Source organism: Linepithema humile, chromosome 6, assembly GCF_040581485.1.
Source record: "Linepithema humile isolate Giens D197 chromosome 6, Lhum_UNIL_v1.0, whole genome shotgun sequence".
Lineage (NCBI taxonomy): Eukaryota > Metazoa > Arthropoda > Insecta > Hymenoptera > Formicidae > Linepithema > Linepithema humile.
The window spans coordinates 24,684,833-24,702,008 of record NC_090133.1 but is presented as its reverse complement, the minus strand read 5'-3'; the positions used below and the strand labels follow the sequence as shown (position 1 = coordinate 24,702,008).

At 28.3% G+C, this 17,176-nt stretch overlaps 1 protein-coding gene across 5 annotated transcripts; it reads left to right on the top strand.

Moving 5' to 3' along the window:
- Positions 1-307: 307 nt before the first annotated feature.
- LOC105677039 (cytochrome P450 4C1-like) lies at positions 308-8,815 on the top strand. Of its 5 annotated transcripts, none has more exons than XM_067357525.1 (13): positions 308-494; positions 3,978-4,252; positions 4,491-4,600; positions 4,828-4,918; positions 5,057-5,242; positions 5,436-5,529; positions 6,666-6,768; positions 6,944-7,049; positions 7,159-7,265; positions 7,356-7,424; positions 7,677-7,845; positions 8,175-8,354; positions 8,415-8,815. In XM_067357525.1, exons 2-13 carry the CDS (start codon positions 4,099-4,101, stop codon positions 8,621-8,623), a joined length of 1,578 nt encoding a protein of 525 aa, XP_067213626.1. In that variant the 5' UTR covers positions 308-494; positions 3,978-4,098; the 3' UTR covers positions 8,624-8,815. The 5 variants fall into 5 exon arrangements, with proteins under 5 accessions (XP_067213626.1, XP_067213627.1, XP_067213629.1 ...); XM_067357528.1 differs by lacking the exon at positions 4,491-4,600 and having other exon boundaries at positions 309-494; positions 3,978-4,061; positions 4,170-4,252; XM_067357526.1 differs by lacking the exon at positions 4,491-4,600.
- The last annotated feature ends 8,361 nt before the right edge of the window (positions 8,816-17,176 follow it).

Sequence of the window (17,176 nt, the reverse complement as noted above, 5' to 3'; positions counted from 1 at the left end):
TCACATGAATATAACTTTTCAGAAGAAAAATCTAAAGAGATTTTTTGCTTTTGATATACTCTCAGTAAAATGCTTATGATGTTTTACAGATCTGTGATTAATGATTATGTGATGCGATTTTTTGAATGTAATGACCTACAATTAGTACTGTTCAATGTCATCACATTATGACTTTGCATTTTGCGTTATTGCACATTGTACGCTACGCAATAACGTCACATTCAATATGCATTTACAATATTTTTTATTGATTGTATCAATTATGTTGTCATATACTGTGCCTATATAAAGTCTGTCTTGTATTGGCGTCCAACAGACACTTAATAGCAGTGACAGTGTTTAAGTCATTACATTGAGATTGTTACAAAATTATTGGAAGTTGTGTACACGATTTTTGGTACAAAGAATTAATATTAAAAACTTTCTTAGAAATAAAGCAATATCTTACGGTGAGATCCTTAGAAAAATAACGTAATAAAATAATTCTTAACAAGGTAAACTCTACATTCTTATTTATACTAACAATAGTGCATAATATTAGAGTATTTGTTATATCATGGGTTTTGGATATCAAAGAAAAAGCTTTTAATCTTATTGTAAAACATAGTTTATGCATGGTTAAAATTTCATAAAATGTATATTTTATATAACTTATTCTATTTAAAATTTATATCTATTCGAAAAATATGATACTTTTATTCGATTGTAAGATGTTTATTCGTTATAATAACATAATTTTATATGGAAAATATTATCCATTTTGTTACAATTCGTAAATTAAATAACAATTTGTTTTAGATATATTTATTACAACATAAATAATTTTAAATATAATTCTATTAAAAAGAAACAGTGATATGAAAAATATTGCAAAATTATAGTAACACAATGTAACTTGTTAATATATTTTTGTAATATTTTTTAAAATTGTGTACAATCTTTATATTTAATTTACTAAGGCAGGGCATGAAGTGTTAATTGCGAATAGGAATGTATTATGTATAGTTGAAAATGTCTCGCCGAATAGAGTCTATTTGTGCGATAATGCATTAGATTAGAGAATTTATTGCTAGCTAGCAGTGTTATTATGTAATATAAATATTTATAAAATTCTACAGAACTCAATTTATATACATAATTTATTACATAAACAATATTTAATAAAATTATAATTAGCGCGCTTATGTTAGCTTTTTATACATTCTCTATTTAAAATGTATGATAATAATCACGAAGAAACTCTATATTAGAACTTAATCTGCGTATGTGCAATTTTGCTTCTACGTACAACACAATCCAAGCAATTTGAAATAGAAACTAACGAACAAGTAGAAACTTGTGAAATAATATTTTCATTACAAATAATTTTGAGCACTGGTTTATAATTATTATAATTATATATGAGGTTTTTAGAGGAAACATTTAACAATTAGTCTACACAAAGGACATTTGTAAATAATTATTAATTGTATAATTGAGTAGCTCATTGGCAAAAGCAATTAAATCTACTTGAATTTTGTTTAGCTAGAGCAGAACAACTTGTACTCTTGAGTATAATTTATCTCATTCAAGCTATCAAGATCTTTTTTTGAAAAATTAAAAAAATTTATTGTTTTAACAAACTGTGTATAATCAGTGTCGGATTAACACAGTAGTAAAAGTAGCATATGCTACGGGCCCCGCGTTTTCAAGGGCCCCGCGCAAAATGCCTAGAAACTATCAATCCCGATTCATCGATTCTGTACATCCTATATTACTATCGTACAATGATGAAAACTCGAGCATCCTGCAGTACGACAATATGAATGGTAGGGGCCATGCACACAAGTGGGAATCATACGCAAATCTGTGAGCGCTCGGTTGTATTCTGAGTGATAAATGAACAAAACAATTTCTATAATATGTTATAAAGCGCGTTCTAAGACTAAAATTTTATAGAGATCCCGTATTCGAGATCTGCTTCTTGCAATTTTTTTTCCGCATTTGTTTATAACAATTCTAATTAATTCTAATACTAATTCTAATACAATATTTAAATAAATTATTAAATTGTTTGTTTCGTAAAAGATATTACTTTGAAATTTAAACTAATGGTACCATCTTATGTCCTCTTCGAAATCGTTCCATTTTTATCTGAAACATTTTTCGTATCTCCTTTAGTTTTCAGAAAATCAACTGTATTTATTAAAATAAGACATCCAGTATATATATATTAAATATAACAAATATAATAAATAATATATACAGGGTGTTTCATAATGTCCGTGCCAACACTCGTGTGCGAATAGTGTTGCGACATTAAATATCAGTTGCGATAAAAACACGCGTGGGCCCACGAAAAAGGTTTCGCCGACTTCAGTCGGCATGCAACAAAGGCTTCGCCGACCTAAGACAACAAACAACCAACATGTCCGGCGTTAGCCGATAACCGCGTCACATAAGATTATGACCATTTAGATTGGTTGCTTAAAATGTATTTCTTTTGATTGGTTCCCTTCTACCACCGCAAGATGCTATATAAGCAACGAGATTAATTCACGAACCTCAGATCTATATAATATCGCGACTTTATAACAAGCCGAGATACATACGAGGCCGAATCCTCTGAAACTTACAGTATTATTTGTACGAAATATAACATAATCACAAATAAACATAGATACGAAACTAATACATTGAGTGAAATTCTTTGTATAAAAATCACGAGACGACAAATAGAGTGCGGTAAACTGAATAGAAAAGTCCTTTACCGTTTTGCAATTTTCGCAATAGTAATTGAGATATTAATTAAAAGGGATTGACGAATAATCGCGCGTTGCGCGTAGCTAGATCGTGGGCTGTACACTCTAAACGTGACAACAACGAGGATCGCATGGCAACGAAAAATAACACGTAGCGAGAGCAGGAGTGATATGCGTTGTTATTTTTCGTTGCCATGCGATTCTCATTGCTGTCACGCCTAGAGCGTACAGCCTACGATCTAGCCGCGATCAACGCGCGATTATTCGTCAATCCCTTTTAATTAATATCTCAATTACTATTGCGAAAATTGCAAAACGGTAAAGGACTTTTCTATTCAGTTTACCGCACTCTATCCGTACACGAGCGTTGGCACGGACATTATAAAACACCCTGTAGATTAAGGGCCCTGTTATAACACATGCTACAGGCTCCGCGCTTGCTTAATCCGGCACTGTGTATAATATAGCATGAGAAATACAATTTCCATTTATTAAAATAGAATAGAAATAGAAACTTAGCTGGTTGTGCAGCTGGATAAAAGGATTTAGCTGATTTTGGAACTGGTATTTGCCATTTTTATTTTAATTTAAATTAAATTAACTTTAAATTAAACATAATTTTTATAATTTGAAGCATTTTTATCACCTTAATAATATAACAAAAATTTACTTACTATATTATACTATATTATAAAACACTATACACATAACTAATAACATGTAATATTTTATATGATCATATAAAATTACATATGTTATTAGATCTTTTAATAACAAATTATATGTATATTTAAATCTGACCAATTATATCATTTTTTCTCGGGTTAAAAATGTCATGATAATTCGTAGTTTCATGATTTCTTATCGTAATTTCTTAATGTAGAACGCTGTAATTATTGCAACATTATTTTTGTGAGTGTAGATCAAAAAATTAGCTAGTAGTTATTTGCCAGCGCTTGGTTGGATAGTGTTAATTTGTCACAGCAGTTTTGCATTTTTGGATATGAATAGAAATATTACAAATTTACAAAAATACACTTTATAAATAAACCATTAAACAGGCTAATCAGACAATGTTTTTTTTTTAATTTATACATTATTATGTACTCAAGACATTATGACAAATTTTTCATTACAATATAAATAAATACATTAATTTTTTAATATTTTCTTAAAATTATTAGTAATAAAATAAAATAAATTTATTTGAATATATATTTTGTTTATTGCGTTTAGGATATCAAGAGAATAAGTTTTAATTGTATGAAGCAAATATCAAATATTTTGCGACATAAATCAAGAAAGAAAAGTCTTACAAACGTAAGAAAGTTTAAGAAAGTAAAAAGTTCAACGAAAAATGATTATTAGTATATTGTTATTATTTTTCTTTATCTTATTAATGTATAATTATTACGTACATCATGGAAGATCTGGTCGACTTATTAATCTTATACCAGGACCAAAAGTTACTCCGATTTTTGGTAATGCATTTTCATTCCAAGGTTCACACGGTAAGTAAAAATATCTATTATGTTTCCATTATTTTAATTATTTGTATTAATATTTACGTAAATAAAAATTAAATTTTCTGTTTTAAAGTATATTTATAACTGCCAACATTGTGAATTAATTCCAAATATTCGGTTAAATTCACTGAAATTTTTTAAAAATAATATTTATTTTTTAATTATTGTAATTTATTTGTTAATTTTTGTATATTTATTTATAATATTTATGCATACTTTTTAGAGGAACTTTGGAAGAATTGGCGTTCTCTCACTAACGACTTTTATCCTATAACGAAATTGTGGATGTTTTTTACGCCCGCGGTGTTAATTCGTCATCCAGATCATCTAGAAGTAATAAAAAATAAAAGAAATTTATTTCTGTAATTATGTTGATAATTAATGGATTTTAAGAATTTTTTATTTATGTATTTTTGCAAAAAAATTTTGGCTCGTAAAAAAATCTTTTTAAATATACACTAAATATTTAATACGGTTACAAAAATTGACTGATTGATTATTCTGGTAACTAACGTATTATATAAACATATTTACATAATTTAATTTGTTTTCAATTTTAGAAAATACTGAGTAATGTGAAATATATTAATAAGAGTCGTATGTATGAGATTTTACATCCTTGGTTCGGAACCGGTCTTCTCACGAGCCAAGGTAACATAACAACATTAAACTGAAGAGCGAGAGATTTAATAAAAATAATGTTATTTGTATTTTATAAAAAAACGTTCTGATTACAAATAATACGATAAGACGATTTTGCAATGCTTGCAATGCAGGTTTCTGTTTTAGGTGCCAAGTGGCAGACACGACGAAAGATACTAACTCCCGCATTTCATTTTAATATATTACAACAGTTTGTTGATATTTTAATTGAGGAGAGTGGTCGTATGATACAATCATTGAAAGATGTTGAAGGAACAGTTGTAAAAGATTTGGTACCATTTATGAGTGAACACACACTGAACGCAATATGCGGTAATTCTTTATATTCTGTGTGTATATATCATAATAATTATATAATAATTTTATTCTGAATGATTAAAAGTAAAAAAAATTTATTCTTGCGTGAGATACAGATATAAAAATAGAAATCAATATTAATATCTGTAATGATTATTGTTAATATTATTTTTTTGCACAAGATATAACTTTGTAAATGTACTTATAGAAACTGCTATGGGTACCTCTCTGCAAGGTCTTGGTGAGTCACAGCATCGGTATCGAAAAGCGGTTTACGAGATAGGCGAACTTTTTGTCCGCAGGTAATTTATTGATGTAGAAAATGATGATAATATATATTTATAGAATAAATAAATATATTAATTTTTGGGTGGTCACACGTTACAAAATGAATTATTATGTTTGATACAAATCGGCGTTTAAATTGACAATTAATAATATATTAATTAATAAGTATAAGATTATATATACAGGGTGTATAAAAAAGGTCGAGACCCTAGAATATTTCGAAAAATATAAGTTTTATAAAAAATGTTTTAGATAAAGTTGTAGGGTTTAAAAAGATCTATTTATTGATCATATCAGTTTGACTTTAGGTGGTGTCGCCAAGGCAAGGGCAAGGTAACTTTGAATTTAAAAAAAAAAAAAACCCCTCAATTTTTTTATTGCATATTTTTATAACTCTACTTGAGACCTTTTCAAAACCTTATAATTTTATCCACTTTGGATTAACCGTTTCGAAGTTATCGAGGTTTTATGATAAGATGTCCAACCAACGAAGACAAAATCCGAGGATGATCCAGACATGAAGACAAGATCGTGATGGTTATAAGGACGTCAAAATAAAAACTGATTCTTATTAGGATGTGACAATTACACATTCTGCTGATGTTTAAGTAGTAATAGTAATTGTAATAATCATTGTAATTTAATAAGCTTGAAACGGTTGACCCAAAGTGAATAAAATTATAGTGTTTTAAAAACATTTTATATCTCAAACATTCTTTTATAAAATTTATACATAGTTTTCAAATTATTCTGGGATCTCGATCTTTTTTACATATTCTGTATATATTCGATACACAAAAATCGTATAAATTTGGTTACAAGAAAAAGCTAATTAAATTAATTTAATAAGTCATATATTAGAACATCTATTAAAATACAAATAGTATTTTATATAAAAGTATAATGTAATAATTTTTAAATATTATCTATATAAACATAAAATAATAACATGTAAATTTTTAAATAACATTAATGAATAAAGAACGTATCAGAACTAAAATTGATACTGCAATAAAAAAAAAGTATATAACAGAATTGACTTATATATATAAAAGTCAAAGCTGTCATAAACTTTTTTGGTATATTTAGTTTTAGATTTTATATATCATTTTTGCTTACTTATTAAATACATTTGTGCAATTCCATTTAGAATGATGAGGCCATGGTTTTATTACACTCCAGTATTTGAGTTGTCGCCAACAGGATTTCGGCAAAGAAAGGTTTTGAAAATATTGCATGAATTCACTGAAAAAGTGTGTAAAAATTGTGGTATTTAAGATGTTTTAAATGTTTTATTATATAAAATTCTAATAGATGCAGTAATTTTTATGTACTATGTAAATTATTATAAAAATGTTAACAGCGTGTTGCTAGTAATAATACAATAATACAAATAATAAAAATAATTAATATTTTGCTCATCTGTAGATTATTGCAGAAAGGAAACTTTATCATGAACGTACCAATAATCGATATTTAAAAAATTTTGAAAATTACAATACAGGAGAAATAGATGGAACCGAGGTATATGAAAGTATGTGTATAATCACTATAATTTGAAATTAATTAGTTATTAATTTCTATTGTTTAATCAAAGCGACAACAATATGTACTATCATATTTATTTTTTTCGTGTGATTTAGCTCGAAAAAAACGACTTGCTATGTTGGATCTTTTAATAGCAGTGTCTAAAGAAAACAATATAACGGATTTAGACATCAGAGAAGAAGTTGATACATTTATGTTTGAGGTACGTGTAATTTTTTAATTTTTAATATTAATAATATTAAAAATATTAATGTATTATTTAGACATAACAATGCTTATAATATGATTGTAGGGTCATGATACTTCTGCGATGGCCGCATGTTTTACTTTATTATTATTAGCTGAGCACAAAGATGTTCAGGTACTTTTCGATACACAGGGACAGTATAAATTTTATTATAAGAAAAAACTAATTAAATTAATTTAATAAGTCATATATTAGAATATTTATTAAAATACAAAAAGTATTAAACTTTTGTTATACTTTTGCTCATATTAAATTCAACGAAATTAATAAAAATACTTTTAAAAAATGTAGTAATTTTTAAATTTTGTTTACATAAACATAAAAATCATAAGACTTTAATTTTTAAGTAACATTAATTGGAAATAGGAACGTATCAGAACTGAAATTGATACTGCGATACAAGGGAATGGAAAGAAGTATACGATGACATTGTTGCAAAATCTGCCATATTTAGACAGATGTTTAAAGGAATCACTACGATTGTATCCCAGCGTGCATCTCATATCACGTGTTGCTTCAGAAGACATAAAATTAGGTGCGTATCAATTATATGTTGTGTATGTTCTTAAATATGTAACAATACAAAATATACTATTAAATAAATAAATACATGTAATGCATTAAAGAGAGAATATTACATATTTCTTTAAAAAATATAATATTTCAAAAATTTATTAAATATAATGCGTTTTATATACAATATTACAAAAATTAACTGTATATCTTTTTATAAGTTTTTTTACGCAAATTCTACATAAAATATAATGTATTTTACATATGTGAGTCTTTGTTTTGCAAGATTTAACGAAGTTTTGAACGTTATTTATATTATACATATATATACTTATTATATATCATTTTTAGATTCATATATAATACCTGCTGGAACATTCATACATATTAATATCTATGATGTTCATAGAGATCCCAATTTTTGGCCTAATCCAGATGTATTTGATCCAGATAGATTTTTGCCAGAGAAAATACGAAATCGTCATTCTTATTCCTACGTACCTTTCAGCGCAGGACCAAGAAATTGCATAGGTAAGTATTGCAATTTTTATTTCTTTTGACATAAACAATCTGATATATTATAAATAACAGGTCAACGGTTTGCCATGTTGGAATTGAAAGCTATAATAGCCCCTTTAGTGCATAACTTTTACTTGGAATCTGTTGATTATTTGAAAGATGTTCGATTTAAAAGCGATCTTGTGATTCGTCCTGCACATCCAGTCCGTGTAAAATTCATTCCAATTGACCGCATTAAATCATGCGATGCAACAACAAATTCTAGCAAGGTAACAGACTAACTAGTGTTATGAATAAAACACAAAATGTATGTGTGGAAACATTACATTTAATTTAGATTTAGAGCACATATCTGCGAATATAAATTGTCGTAATGAAAAAGAAAATTATAAATTAACTTGTGCGTGTCATACATAATAGATTTACTAAATGTATCGATAAATATTATAAATAAAATTTGCATGATAAGAACATTTTTGATAACAGATATCTAAAGTACATATGATATCTAAATACACAAGTGCTTCTTTCAACAATTAGAATTACAAATCAGATGCAACAAATAGAAAATGTTATACAAATCTGATAACATATTATTCTGAATATATTATTAGAAGACACGTAGTACACAAAAGTATCCGCATAGCGGTAAGTCCTCTCGCGCCGAGTTGCTTTCAACCGTCAGATAAACACTACGTGGCGCATGTTTGCCATGTCAAAGAGGTTAAAAAAATTACTAAGTCTTTTACTTTTTTTAAATATTATATAACGTATTAACATTCAAGACCAATGAAAGAACCCAAAGAAGTAATAAAAAAAGAATTTTTTAAACTGTAATTTATTCAACAAAAAATTGTTATCACTTTACTGCTATTATATATGCATCTTTCTCATATTACTCCTATTCATACTACTTACTAGTGAAGGTAACATAATTCTCATTTCTAATATGTATAATATTTTGAATCGGAAATGTATAAAAATTGTATTCTTTATTTTTTTATATTCATATAAATTCCGTATTCTGTATTCTAAATTCTGTATTTAAGTACACATAATTGTAAGATGTGGAATATTAATCTCAATGCATAACTAATTGCTGTCATTTTTAAATTATAATATACTTTTTAAGTCTTAAATACAGTCATTTTTAATCATATTTAGTAAAATTAAAAAAAAAATAAACAAATAATTTGTTACATCATTAAAAGAGTTATTAACTCAGTTGTCACATGTATTATAAATATTTATGGTTATGGATAATATGGATATTTTATATTTTATCTAGTACAATATGTTATTTGCTTTTTCACAATTATAGTTTTAAAACACTTTTTAATTTGATAAGACGTATCTTATTGTATACCTTATTGAAACCGACAATAAATGTATGATTAATGTGCGTTGAATGGTGTTTGTATTTGTTTTAACTCAAATACAAGAAAACTAGCGTGACTGTTCAGCACTTGATGACGTGCGTGTTAGAGCGATATCGAAATGAGTGTAATAATAGTAAAAAATAATTATTTTATGTATTCTAAAGAAATAAAATAAATGTTATATTTTGACAGTTATTAATGTTCAATTATGCCATAGACGGAATTAGCTTTAAAGATAAAAAAATTACAACAATAATAGAAATTTTGTTTGAAATATTTGTGCATGTAAAGATGCCATGAGTTCGAATTTATCTCGGTTAGTGCGGTTGCCGGAATTACTGCTTGAATTAAATGACATGATTGATGTACATTATGAATTGTTTCATATGGTCGATTGAACTATTTTCGAAATATCATGATTTATTTTGACGGTAGTTAAATTATTTACAGCGATAATATGACTATGGTAATGCAATATATGTCTGGTATAAAATTAAATCTATTATTTATGTAACTTACAAAAATGGTTTTGCAATCTGAAAATTCTAATAAATCTGAAACTTTGCAAGAATGTAACTTTGCAGAATGTAATGGATATGAATCTAATGGTAAAGTAATTGGTTTGGATTTTTTAGAACTTTGGGATTGTCTAACTTTTCTTGTCAGGAGCCACCAGTGCTGCTTTTTTAAGGATTGATTATAAAAAAACTGTCAAATTTGCATGTGCGGCTAGCTAACACTTTTCAGCGCCGTCAACGCAACTAAAGTCTAAAAATTGTAACGCAAACGACGACGATGACTTAATTAGACTTTTTGATATCTCGACTTTTGGACTGTTATATCTTTGTTTATTGAGGATATAAAAAACATATTTTTCTTATATAATTTGAGTATGCACAATAAATTGCTATTATATCAATTGACCCAGACGTTATTGAGATCTGATAATCTCGGCTCTTCTCAACTTGTTTGCTCGTGTACAGATGCGGGTCACTTTTTTCTACGTTGCGCATGAACTTAGTGTGAGACACAACTATGTCTCATGTAGTAACAAGATATGGATATCAAGGATGAGCATATATAGGGTGACAAGAATACATCATAATCTACAAACAGGTTTTTAAAGTACAACAAATGAAAAAAGAGGTATGTACACAGGTTAAATTGTTTCGAGAGGGACATAACATACTGCACACCTTTATTTTAAGAGTGGAAGCGTTTTGTAAATTTCAAAATTAACTTAATTTTTTTAACCAGAGCCATTTATTTTTTAACATAAATCAGTCCTTCCTATTATTCTGCATATAAAAGTGTTAGGATAAGATATTCAAAAATAATTAGTCCAGGAGATATTTCGATTTTTCGTAGCATATCTTTTATTTAGCGTTTGTTATGAAATTCAATTAACTAAAATCTAATATGAATACTACTTGAGAGATTATCGTAAACATAACATAAAGTAATTGAATATATTTATTTTATGATAAATTATGATAATTCAAATACACTTCATTTGTATTTGTGTTTGCCTCGGACATCAATACATTTTTAAACACAAATCTTATTTTGAACGGCTATTAGCATTTCTGAAGTGATACGTTAAAATACATTTATAACTTTGTTTTTCATGTCTTCGGGACTTGTTGGTTTAATAAAAATAATCAATATTCCTTTCTCCGTGGATTATTGTTGAAGAAATGTTCTTTGGACATAACATTGCTTATAGTGTGATTATAGGGTAGGTCATGATACTTCTGCAATAGCCATATCTTTTACGTTATTATTATTAACTGAGCACAAAGATGTTCAGGTTCTTTTTGATATACAAGAGTCGTATAAATCTTGTTAGAAAAAAAAACACTAATTAAATTAATTTAGTAAGTCATATATTAGAACATCTTATATTACAACATCTATTAAAATAAGAAAAGTATTAAATTTTTGTTATACTTTTGCTCATATTAAATTGAATGAAATTGGTAAAAATAATGTAGCTTTCAATTTCTCTTTATACAAGGTGTCTCCCAGATCTACCTTATGATAAGTCTGGGACACGTTTTATATATAAACAAAAAATAATAAGATATAAATTGATGCTATTTATATCCCAGAGTGCACTTTATATTACAAACTGCTACAAAAGACGTAAAATTAGATGCGTATCAATTATATGTTGCATATATTTTTAACTATGTAACAATACAGAATATACTATTAAATATACATATAAATACATGTAATGCATTAAAGAGGAAATATCATATATTTTATTTAAAAAATAATATTTAAAAGTTTATAAAATATAATGCGTTTTATATACAAAACTCTATACATAAAATATAATGTATTTTACATATGTGGGTCTTTGCTTTACAAGATTTAACAATGTTTTTAATGTTTGACCTCCTCTACTTGTATATGACCGGTGGGGCGATTATTGCCAGACACCCTGTATACAGTAAGAATATATAATAAGTATACAGGGTGTTTTATAATGTCCGTGCCAACATTCGTGTACGGATAGAGTGCGGTAAACTGAATAGAAAGGTCCTTTACCGTTTTGCAATTTTCGCAATAGTAATTGAGATATTAATTAAAAGGGATTGATGAATAATCGCGCGTTGCGCGTAGCTAGATCGTGGGCAGTACACTTTAAATGTGATAACAACGAGGATCGCATGGCAACGAAAAATAAGACGTAGCGAGAGCAGGAGTGATATGCGTTGTTATTTTTCGTTGCCATGCGATTCTCATTGCTGTCACGCCTAAAGCGTACAGCCTACGATCTAGCCGCGATCAACGCGCGATTATTCGTCAATCCCTTTTAATTAATATCTCAATTACTATTGCGAAAATTGCAAAACGGTAAAGGACCTTTCTATTCAGTTTACCGCACTCTATCCGTACACGAACGTTGGCACGGACATTATAAAACACCCTGTATACTTATTATATATTCTTTTTAAAATTATATAAAATATCTGCTGGAACATTTATGCATATTAATATCTGTGATGTTCATAGAGATTCCAATTTTTAGCCAAATGCAGATGTATTTAATCCAGATAGATTTCTGCCAGACAAAATCATCATCCTTATTCCTACTTACCTTTCAGCGCAGGACCAAGAAATTGCATAGGTAAGTATTATAAGCTTTATTTCTTTTGACGCAGACAGTTTGATAAATTGTAAATAATGGTTTGCCATGTTAGAGTTGAAGGCTATTATAGCCCCTTTGGTGCATAACTTTTACTTGGAATCCCAGTTGATTATTTAAAAGATCTTTGAAGAACGATCTCGTGCTTCGTCCTGTACATCCAGTCCGTGTAAAATTCATCCCAATTGATCGCAATAAATCATGTGAAGCAACAACGAATTCTAGCAATGTAACAAGCTAACTAATGTTATGAATAAAACACAGAATGTACATATGTGTGAAAACATTACAATTAACTTAGATTTAGAGTGCATATCTGCGAATATAAATTGTCTTGATAAAGAAAAAAATTGTAAATTAACTTGTGCGTATCATACATTATAGATATATTAAATGTATCGCATGTTATAAATAAAATTTTCTATATAAGCAGATTTTAGATATCAGTAATTAAAGTATCGCTATCTACACAAGTGCTTCTTTCCGTACTTAAGTTGTTGCCATGCCATTATATCAAAAACATGATTGCAATAAAATAAATCTGTGATTACCTTATAAGACTGCTACACAAATATACAAAATCATTCATGTTTGAACGTTCAAGAAATTTACACGTAATGTTGAAGATTTATAAAATTTTGTTTTAAAGCTAAAGCATAATATTTTTAGTGGAAATTTCTACAAATGTGATTAGAATGTGCTTTTTGATCCTCGTCGAATGATGCCTAGATCTAGTCAGCTTCAGAAAAAAACACTTACTTGACTATTCAGTACTTTACAACAAGCGTCACTTGTTTGGAGCGATAAATAGGTGAGCGTATCTCGAAACGTATCTTACAATTAGTATATCTCGAAAGTGTATCTTCTAACAGAGTTTATTGTAATTTTTGAAAGAAATATTAAAATGTTTGAAAGCTAATTTATCTCATTGAAATAAATGTCATTTTTTAATAGCATTTCTATCGTTTATTATGCCAGAATTAATCTTAGAAGTAAAAAAATTATTAGTCGTCCTAACAGTAAATGACATGTGGGAAATGACTACCGGCGAGATAATGGCCCAGTACCGATTTCTGGTACTGAGTATTGGCGCGTTACTAGATGCCAGTACTGATGTGATACTGGAGAAATACTGGGATGATAGAATTGGGCCAAGACTCGAATTACAGTACTACTTTGGTACAGAATTCCAGTATTGCTGCAGTACCGATTTCCATTATTGTTACGGTACCGATTTCCATTATTGTTACGGTATTAAATCAGTACCGATTCTCAACATAACAGTACTAAAAATCAATACCAATCCCCAATACAGTAACAGTATTAAATATCTGTTCTGTTTTCAAATACTATTATAGTATCAAAAATCAATACTGATTCTCAATACTGTAACAATATTTAAGATCAGTATCAATTTCCAATAATTAGTATCAATTTTGTGTGCGATAATTAAATTAAATTACAGTATTATTATTAGAATTATTTATTATACACATATAAAATAAATTAATTACATTATAAAATATATCAATTAATAATTAATATAAAATATTTTATTTATTAAATAAAATATTAAAACAATCTAAAAAAATTAATTACCAAGACCTCAACGTCCATTGAAGCATCCAAAATATTAAAATCATCTAATATAGATATCGGTAATGTAAGTTCAATAATCTGTTTTAAAGCAGAAACTGGATTCATTTCATCTTGATAATAACGATGATGATGATATAGTCTTTAGTTTCTTTAAATCTTGATATTTTTTGGTGTAAAATTACTTCTTTTTCAGCATTTTCTATTCAATGTTTACCACTGGATATAGCTGTAATTATGAGTTATGAAATTGATATAATTGCAATTAAAAAATTATTTTCCATAATACAAAAAAAGAGAGAATTTGACAACTAGTAAAAATGATAAATAACAGAATTATCACTCACAATAACTGTTATTACTCCGTTTCTCGGCCAATTATTCAAGGTTCTCCTTTTTCGTAAAGAAATATAATTCTTTTTTACTAAGTTTATCCGTTTTGTTAATAATGCAATGGACTAGAATATAGTTTCACTTTCTGTCACATTAAAATATACAACGGTTATACTCTTTGACATTGCCTCCTATGATGTATACTAAGTATTCGATGTTCTTCTTTTGCCAATTTTAGTGCTAAAAAATTTACCGGCATTGTACCATTTCGGTACTGGCATTCAACGCTCTTCTTTTGCCAATTCCAGTACGGGCACAGTACCTTGAATTTACCGGCAGTATACCGTTTCGGTACTGTAATTTGACATTTCTTTTACTAATTTTTGTACAGGTATAGTACAAAAAAAACTACCGGCAATGTACCATTTCGGTACTGGCATTCAACGCTCTCCTTTTGCCAATTCCAGTACGGGCACAGTACCTTGAATTTACCGGCAGTATACCGTCTCAGTACTTGACATTTGACATTTTCTTTTACTAATTTTTGTACAGATACAGTACCGTAAATTTACCGGCAGTATACCATTTCAGTACCATTATTCAATACTGATTTAGATAATGGGTTAGTACTAAACCATTGTTATTTTAATACTGGTTTTGTACTATGCCAGTACCGAAACGTAAAACTCGTTTTTCGGTACTGGATCTGTAATAATAGCAATTGCTATTTGGACTAATGATAAATACATAATATTGAGGTATTAAATACATTACATCGTAAAAGCTTTAATTTTTTTATTTTAGATAAATTTTTACAAAATATATGTTTTGAATAATTTATTAAGTTGTGTCGCGCTTCGAAGAATGTTATTTATATTCAATTATGAGATTATTTTAAGATTTATTTGTTGTAATGAAATATTTTCTTATAGAGAATATAGTAACACAATGCAACTTGTTAATATCTTTTTTTAATATATTATACATATTTAATATTATGTACAATTTTTATATTTAATTTATAAGGACAGTGCATGAAGTTAATTGTGAATGGGAATGTATTATAATATTGTTGTAAAGGTCTCGAAAATAGAGTCCACTTGTGCAATATTTCTCAAATGGCGGTTCTAGAAGACGCTGTGCGCAATAGAAGCATATATTTTTAATAATCTGTAAGTTCATCATTAAGTTCAAAATAATACAAAAAAATTGGAAGAAAAGCAAAACGAGGAGAAAAAAAGCTTTGGAGTCCCATCTGGCTCGCAGCAATAGGCAGCGGTAGGCAGCGCTACAGCACTTCTCGGTGCTCGACTGCTACCCGGTTCTCCGGAGAGGAGAGGCCGGCCGTAAGTCTACCAACTTCTGAACTGTGCTCATAGCATGCTTTGCAGGAAAATATATTAATCAAGACATACGCAATTGGTTCTACTATAGATTTTTTTATACCATTTTTGCATGAATTATATTGCGCAAAGCGTTATCGAGTAGTGCCAAGTTAGCGAGACACAAGTCTCGCCTATTACTGTTGCACAAATAGACTCTACTTGGTGAGACCTCGTCAACGATACATAATACATATCCATTCGATTAATACTTTGTGCTTTGTTAGATATCTCTATGAATATGTAACTATTATCTAATGTTGCATACACCTTTTATGTAACTTAGTAAACGTTACATTCAATATGTGTTCAGATAATGTTTTTTTATTTAATGTATCATTTGCTACGCCTATATAGGATCTGTCTTACATTGCCGTCAAACAGAAACTTGATAGCAGACAGCTATATTATGATCAGCTAAAGTGTACGAAATTTATCAATTCCCGGCTTAGCTACTCGCGCCCTGATATTTTTTCTCTCTTTCTTTCTTTCCAATAATTCCTATACGTACATTAAGTTTCTCGATATATGAGAACAATGTACTTTAAATTTCATACTTTTTAGGTATGTCGATCTGAGATCGGTGTACAATCTAACTGTCTCATGTAGACTAATTTATTAATTTCTTTAAGAAAAATTAAAAATTTAGCACTAACATCCTGCAACGGCTCTTATCTCGCCATTTCATTATATTTCTCGTTTAAATATACCATTTATGTAATTTATTAAATGTATTTTTTTACGTTAACTTTTTTGATACGAGCGTTGACTATAATCGACAACCACCAACTGCAACAAATAGAAAATTTTATACAAATCAATAATACATTATAAGAAGACACGTATTACACAAAAATATCCGCGTAGCAATAAATCCTCTCTCATCAAGTTGCTCTTGGCTGTCAGATAAACACTACGTGGTGCATGTCCACCGTGCCAAAAGGGTTAAAAAATTACTAAATTATTTACCTTTTTCAAGTATAATAT